This window comes from Nannospalax galili, unplaced genomic scaffold (genome assembly GCF_000622305.1).
Source record: "Nannospalax galili isolate Female #2095 unplaced genomic scaffold, S.galili_v1.0 scaffold186, whole genome shotgun sequence".
Classification (NCBI taxonomy): Eukaryota; Metazoa; Chordata; class Mammalia; order Rodentia; family Spalacidae; genus Nannospalax; species Nannospalax galili.
Genome location: NW_008358774.1, coordinates 7,631,216 through 7,638,400, shown reverse-complemented (window position 1 = coordinate 7,638,400; position 7,185 = coordinate 7,631,216). Strand labels below are relative to the sequence as shown.

Below are 7,185 nucleotides of genomic sequence, written 5' to 3'. Positions count from 1 at the left end.
TCTTCATGTTAACATATATAATATAATAAAGTGCATATATATATATATATACACACACACACATATATGTTTGCATGCCTGTCGAGTGCACAAAATGCATTCTCCATGGATTTTTCTATCACTTTGACTAGCACAGAGAGTTATGTGGTTCAGAAGCACGGAACTGACGAAAGTAGCCATGACAGAAGAACACTAGGTTTTCTTCCATCCTTTCATAAACCAGATCTGTAAATGCAAAGAATGCAAGGAATGGGCTTGAGATAGCCAATTTTTTTAAACTTAATAAGAAAAAAAAATATCCACTTGTATAAAAGTTTAACTAACCTGGCCTCCAAAAGAAAAACTAAAACGTAAGCTATTTCTGCACCCTCGTCTGAAATAGCTATCTTTAGGGCAGGAATCATCAGGAACCTAACAGAACTGTGGAGCTCAGTTTTACTGTCTTGCATCAGTGAACATTCCTCAAAAGCAGAGAGCATCACTAATGGAATTATATGTTTTCACGCTGTAATTACATTTGATTTTTCCTGATATTTCTGTAGACTTTTTGTTCACGGGTCCATGACCAGGCAGAATATTTACAAGTTTTCTATGTCCTTGAACTAACCAAGGCCCTCTTTACCCCATCCCTAAAAAAATAAATTAGCAATAGCAATTTTTAACAACAACAACAAAAAAGAAGTGTATTTTTTTAAAAAAAATTCAGCTTTCAGAAAGCTCTTTTAATAAAAACAAAGGATATAAATATCAATAACAAAAGAAGAGAATTTTATAATGGAAGGAAACTAAGACAAGGGTATTTCTGAGTTCTGAGACTCCTTGAGCCCCCACCCCAAATTGAGCATTTAATATTTTTCATTATATATGAATGGCTATTTGTCAGACAAATATTTTGTCTTTGCCCCCTGTTGAACTCTGTTGAAGGCACTTTGAACAAACCATCTGGAACTCAACTTGTGTATACCATATCAGAGCTTCCATACCTGTGGCTTAACTAGCTCCTCTTTTTGCTCTGGATAGATTTGGAGTATATTGATGCAAGTGAGTTGTCACTCAAAACTTATCAATGCGGCAGTAGAGTCTGGGCAGCCAGAAGACACCTCCAATATGTGAGCAGGGCTTCTCAGAAGTGAGAATCTTAAGCTATAAGTAAACCCACAAAAATTTCTGTTAAGAGACAAGTCATTAGGAAAATATGTTGGAATCTCATATTATTCTCACCTTAGCCCCTTATCTTCCTTCACATCAGTCTAACTTTGCTCTATACACTTCAATGACTCTTTAGCATGGAAAGTCCTGTTTCTTAATGTGAAATTCCTATTCTCCATGTTTGCGAGACTATGAAATATGGAAGGAGCACTTTAAATAAGTTTACACTGTTAAGTTTTTTCATGTCAAGGCATGATGGAAGAGATATTGGGGGGGTGCTGGCTGATGCTCTGGAAGGGGCATCTGCTTGCAAATGGAGTTAGTTTGAGGTACAGCTGGATATTGCTGGATCTGACCTGGATTGGATGTCTTATCATAAACCAAAGTAAAGCTAGCCATACATTTCCCCAAGTTCAAATACAAGTTCTTGCCATGCCATTTATTAGACTGTTGGAATCACAATTTCAGTTCTCTGCTGTCAAATCCCTGCAGTCTGGCTTGTGGCCCAGCCACTCAATCCAAATCACGCCCCGAGGTCTTCCAAAATAACTTCTCAGCCAAAACCAATAGTATCCTTCTAGACTCGTCAGCTTTATTCAAAACCATATTCTTTTCCCTATAACAATCATCTGGTGTCAGATTCAATGGACCCGTCCCTTCTAGATTTCCCATTTCCTGTATCTCCATAGTCATACCTATAGCAATTCTCCTTTAGATGTCATTCCAACTTTGATCACTTCAGTACAACTGTGTGTGTGAATTGTTTACCTAGCCCTAAACTTTTCTTTTCAAGGTCTTATATCTCCTAATGCCAGGTTTTCAGCTGCAGTTAATGATAGTAAAATAACCACTCTGCTCTTCATTCTCAAATCCTTGCTACTGTTTAAGTTCTTGTTTGCTTTAAGCAACTCTTGAGTCATTTTGATTCCTCACCAACCCCTTCACTTCTCTTAGACTTCTGAAAAGCATACATGTTCTGCAAAGATTACATTTAGTAAATGAATCCTTTTATTTACCCTCTCCCTTCATTAACTTTTGCCAAATTCAAGTCAGAGCACATTGTATACATAGCTCAACTAGGGTTCCTGTCACCCAGGCAATCAAAATTCAACCCATAATTAAGTAGTGGTTGGATCATCCTCTGCCACTCTTCTTATCCATCCTTAATGTGATATCCACCACTTAAGTCCTATAGGTGTCCTCCTGATCTCTTTTCCGCCATCTCTAATTTAATTGTGTGTATTCTTAAAAGAATGTCCTTTCTTCTCTGTAACAAGTTTGCCCTTCTTCGGTACTCAGCCAAATGCCTTTCTCCAAGAGGCTTTGCATGATATATATGTAGACTGAATCATGACCTAGCTGACTTTCAGGCTTCTCTCATGAATACATGGCTTTAAGTAAGCAAATTTCTCTCATAAAGTGTCCTGAGTCATTTCTATTCACATATAACTCCTGTAGATTAGTATATGTATCTATGGAAATGCATATTATCTGATAATTTAGAAACATTTTTTTATTTTTATTTTTATTTTTTGGCAGGTTTGCCCTAGTCTCAGTCCACCTGTAAGTCACTATGTGGATCAGGCTGGCCTCAGTCTCTCAGAGGTGTGCCTGCCTCTGCCTCCCGAGGGCTGGGATTAAAGGCATGCATAACCATGCCTAGCTAGCAGTCCTTTAATTATATGTATATAATTATTTAACTATTTTAAAGGACATAATAATTATTTGTTTTCAGGGAGAGAGCTATATTTCAATATGTGTAATGATCACATTAATATGAAATATTAAACTTTCCATAATTTCAAACATTTCTTATGTAGAAAACATTCAAAATCCTTTATTGTGACCACTTGGAAGACCACAGCAAACATTGCTAAGTGTAGTCACCTTACTGAATTATCAGTCACTACAACTTTGTCCTATCTGTGTATTTTTAGACATTCACCAAACTCTTTATTCTTTTCTCACTTCTAAGGAAATTTTTAATCTTCACAAAAAATTCATCTGGTCTTTTGACCTCATGGTGTATGCATTTTCTTTTCAGGATCCCCCAATGGCTGTGACCCTGGGACTCCGAATGGAGGAAATGATCTTCAATCTTGCTGATACACATTTGTTTTTTAATGACTTAGAGGTAAGAATTTTTAAAGTTAAGAATAATCTTTTTCCAACACACAAACTCTCGGATGGTGCTGCATCTGCAGAAATCATTGTTAAGACTGAAAATTAGATACTTAGCCCAAGAGAACTTTAAAGTTCTTGTCAAGTGGAAAATTTGTATGAACAGGAAGCAAACCTGTATTCTTGAATTATACATGTGCGCTAGCACAAACTGAGAACAAAAATATCTCTGAAGAATGGATGGTCTGCTTCACTGACCTGTGCGGGACAGCCCTTCATTCTGCCTCTGGGTCTTTGATATCTCACCTTTGAAATTGATTTTGGCCTTTCCAGGTTACTAATGAGGATAACTATTAAAGGTAATCACTAGATGATATTCACATAAAACTGGATCAGTGACTATTGCATCTTTGGACAATGTTATCATTCTACATTCTCTCCTCTGGTGAAATAGTGCTAGAGCTATTTATATCACATGTCCGATGAGTTATACATATATTGCTTTCTCTTTTGAAAAGTTTTTCCGTTTTCAACCTCAATTGATGATATGATGTCTAGATATTAAACAAGAGAAAAGAAAGTAAAAATCAACAAAATGAAAGGTCACAACAAAATCTGGTCTCAGAAAAGCTATCCATGTATGGTGGTAAGTAATACAATTTCTGTGTTAGTGCCCTGGGGTACTACACATCCAGACGGCAGAATTCTAAATAAATAAGTGGTTTGCTAATAGAGCAAAAGTATCTCTTAGACAGATAGACTAGGTTGAAGTAGAGATTTCTTGTTTTGAAAAATGATATGTTTAAATTTATTTTTTAGTATTGTGGTTTCACTATAAGGTAAGATTATTTGGCTAACATCATATTATGAATGGAGAGGAAGATGACATTTTATGAATTCTCACCTGGTTCTAGACACTTTATGTTCAACTTTCCATTAACTGATAGTGCTTTGAAATAAACAGGTGTATATCACTAGTTTGCAAGGAACAAACTGTGGATTATGTAATAAGAAAAGTCACATCCAAGGTTATCTGCTAGCTAGTAGTGGCCTGTGATTTTGAAGGCAGAGCGTATACTTCTTCCCCCAAACCATGATGAAATCAAGATGAGAAAGAAAATCAGTGTTTTAGTGTATGATTGAGATGAGGTTTTAAGTCCAGACTTAGTTGCACCTGAGATAGAACATGAAAATGATTCAACGTAACCTGAAATGCATGTTCAGAAATCTGTAGAGTCAGAGCAATCTGTTGTTTTTTTCTGAACTGTCCATATTTTTATTTCAAAATAAAATGTTCAGGGAGGTTTTGTTTCTTAATGAACAGTGTGAAAGATTATTATTCATCATCAAATTTCTATTTCTAGAAAATAACCATAAGAAATCACCCCCTTGAATGCTGTTTGTCACTACCCAGTATACAAAATGCTTTTACATGACAACCATCAATATGAAACATGTTTGAAGAGCTATTTAAATTTGTTCTCTTGTTCTGAATGTGATGAATCTCATCTTAAAATTTAAGATGATTAATACTTTCAAAGCTACACAAAGAAATGAGAACTTTTATATAGATCTAGCCAAGTTTTCTGAGCTTTTAGCCTTTCATCGGTTTATCAGAAATATTGTGAAATAGGGAAGGCAAAATTGCTCAGTGGGTAGAAGGGTTTGCCTCAATGGCTTGATGACCCAAATTCAATCCCTGGATCCCACTGTGGAAGGAGAGACTAGACTCCACAAAATTGTCCTCTGACATCCACACACATCATAACACACATGCCCCCACAGTCATATACAAACATGTACATGATAATAATAAATAAAATTATTTTTAAAGAACCAAAGTGAAATAAATGTATTACTTATCTATTAGCAGAACATTAAAGGGAGAAGGTGAAACTAGTTCAAGAAGACTCTGTAAGTACCTGTGATTGTTTGGGGCGAATATTGCAATGTACATTAAAAAAAAAAAAAAGGCCAGCTATCTATGGTGCTTTAAAACTTCTATTTTATGTTAGATATTAGTCAAAGATACTTTTTAAATATCTGGTAGGATCATGGCAGAAATATCAAACAGAAAAGATCAATGCCAATGCTTTTCTTTGAGGTTGTGTTTCAGTGTGTCACAGAATTTTTATTTGATTTAAATAGCACGATTTAACTATCCAGCTATATACTATACTCGGTCAGTAAAATAATTGAGCCTGTGTATTAAACTGATCCAGCTCTCATATATGCACACAGTGCACATACATGCTTGCATATCTAACAAAGCATTCAGGAAACAAAAGTGCATTACTGTCACATAAACTAGCACAAACTAATGAAACCCGAGCAATAATGCTCACGACCTACATGCCTGCTATCTTTTTGTGAACGATTTTGAACATCATCTTTACCTTCACCTTCACTCAGTTGTTTATATCAACAAACCCTTAGTCACCAAATTTCTTGCAAAGGTTCCATAACGGGAATTAAATGGTATCTGCTTCTGCTGACACAGAGACTTGCTCAAGAGAGTACGCATGCTGTTAGCTTGTTGTGAGAGTTTTTTCTGGGGGGTCTTTTGTAGAACCTAAATGTTTAATTTGAGACTCCAGTGTGTCACTACACATTTCTATGTCAGTGGCAGTTGCCTTTCTTAAATTCCTTAAAAGGTACAGGTGCATAATTCCTTAAAAGGTTTGAATTCTACTCAAAGATACTTTACTCCATCCTGTCCAAGTGCAGGGAAAGCAAATGCTCAGACTGCAGGCCCAAGAAGCGAATGTTTTCTACTTAAATGAAGTGTTATTGCAGTTAGAATAACTTCCAGAGGAGAAAGCACCAGGGAGTTTGAGGTCAAAACAGTGAGAAATAACTGCTGTGGTTTATGATTTGAAAATAAAAAATCAGGGACGACACTGTGGTTACCTTATAAGACAAAAATTAAAGCACTTAAGATTAGCACCAGAAATTATTTGAAACATTTGAGGTCTTTGCTAAGATGTGTTAAAACCAAAGCACTCTAATGGTTTTAGGTATTCCAGGTTTCAGTTGAAATGATTTCTGCATGGCTCCTCACAGTGAAAATTGATTGATGGACAATTATTTATCTTTTCCTAAAAAAATGTAAGTAATTGAAGTTCAAGTTTCTTTCAGTGGAGTGTAATCCTCAGGCAACTGTCCAGAGTCAACACACAGAGTTAACTAGGCATAAATTTAAAAAGAAGTTAGATTTGGAAAATCCTCAAACGTAACTTCAAATATAGAATGCATGGTCCAATAAGTTTGATATACTGTTGTCCTCAGGAGTAAAATATGAATTTGGGGGCAAGATATGTACGAATTAATCATGTGGGTTAATACTTAAAATGTCAGGGTAATTTCTTTGGAAATTAGAAGGAGGAAATATTCAAGCAATAACTTGTGATTTCTAAAGACTTATTATTAGAGAGATATGGAAATTAGTTGCACTAGGAAAGATCTGAAGACTTCAATTCAGTGAACCACTTAAGAACACATCATTCTGATAGGAATCGCGTTCAATCTACATACTTTCCACGTCTGAGTAAGAAATATTTTGTGATCTAGAGCTACCTTGGGGCCTCTATCTTCTGGAATAAAAGCATTATCTCCAACTTTCACGTTGACTGCTTAGAACGCCCCACCCGTTGTTTTAAAGCCCAATTTAATAGCTAGTGCTGTTCTTTGTTTACACCTGAGAGAGGTTTGGAAGTGTAATGCCTCCTTCCGTTACAGTGGGACTGGGCTTCCTCTCAGCCACTGCTTGGTCAAATAGAGAAAACAGCTCTCTAAGTGTCTGTCTAGCCATAATTCAGTTTCATTTTCCCTCTACTCACAACATCAGTGTCTTCATGCAGTTCTCAACATCTGAGATAGTTTTTTTTTTTTTTTTTGGCTTTTTTGGGAAGGGGT

General features: G+C 36.0%; 1 protein-coding gene across 1 annotated transcript in view; it reads left to right on the top strand.

Annotated features, from left to right (window-relative positions):
- The window catches only part of Eya4 (EYA transcriptional coactivator and phosphatase 4), a gene marked incomplete in the record, with an annotated part of 282,930 nt that overhangs the window by 258,061 nt on the left and 17,684 nt on the right, over window positions 1–7,185 (top strand). The window contains 1 exon segment of the mRNA XM_008822102.3: window positions 3,194–3,283. Within this exon segment, the coding sequence (XP_008820324.2) occupies window positions 3,194–3,283 (90 nt within the window).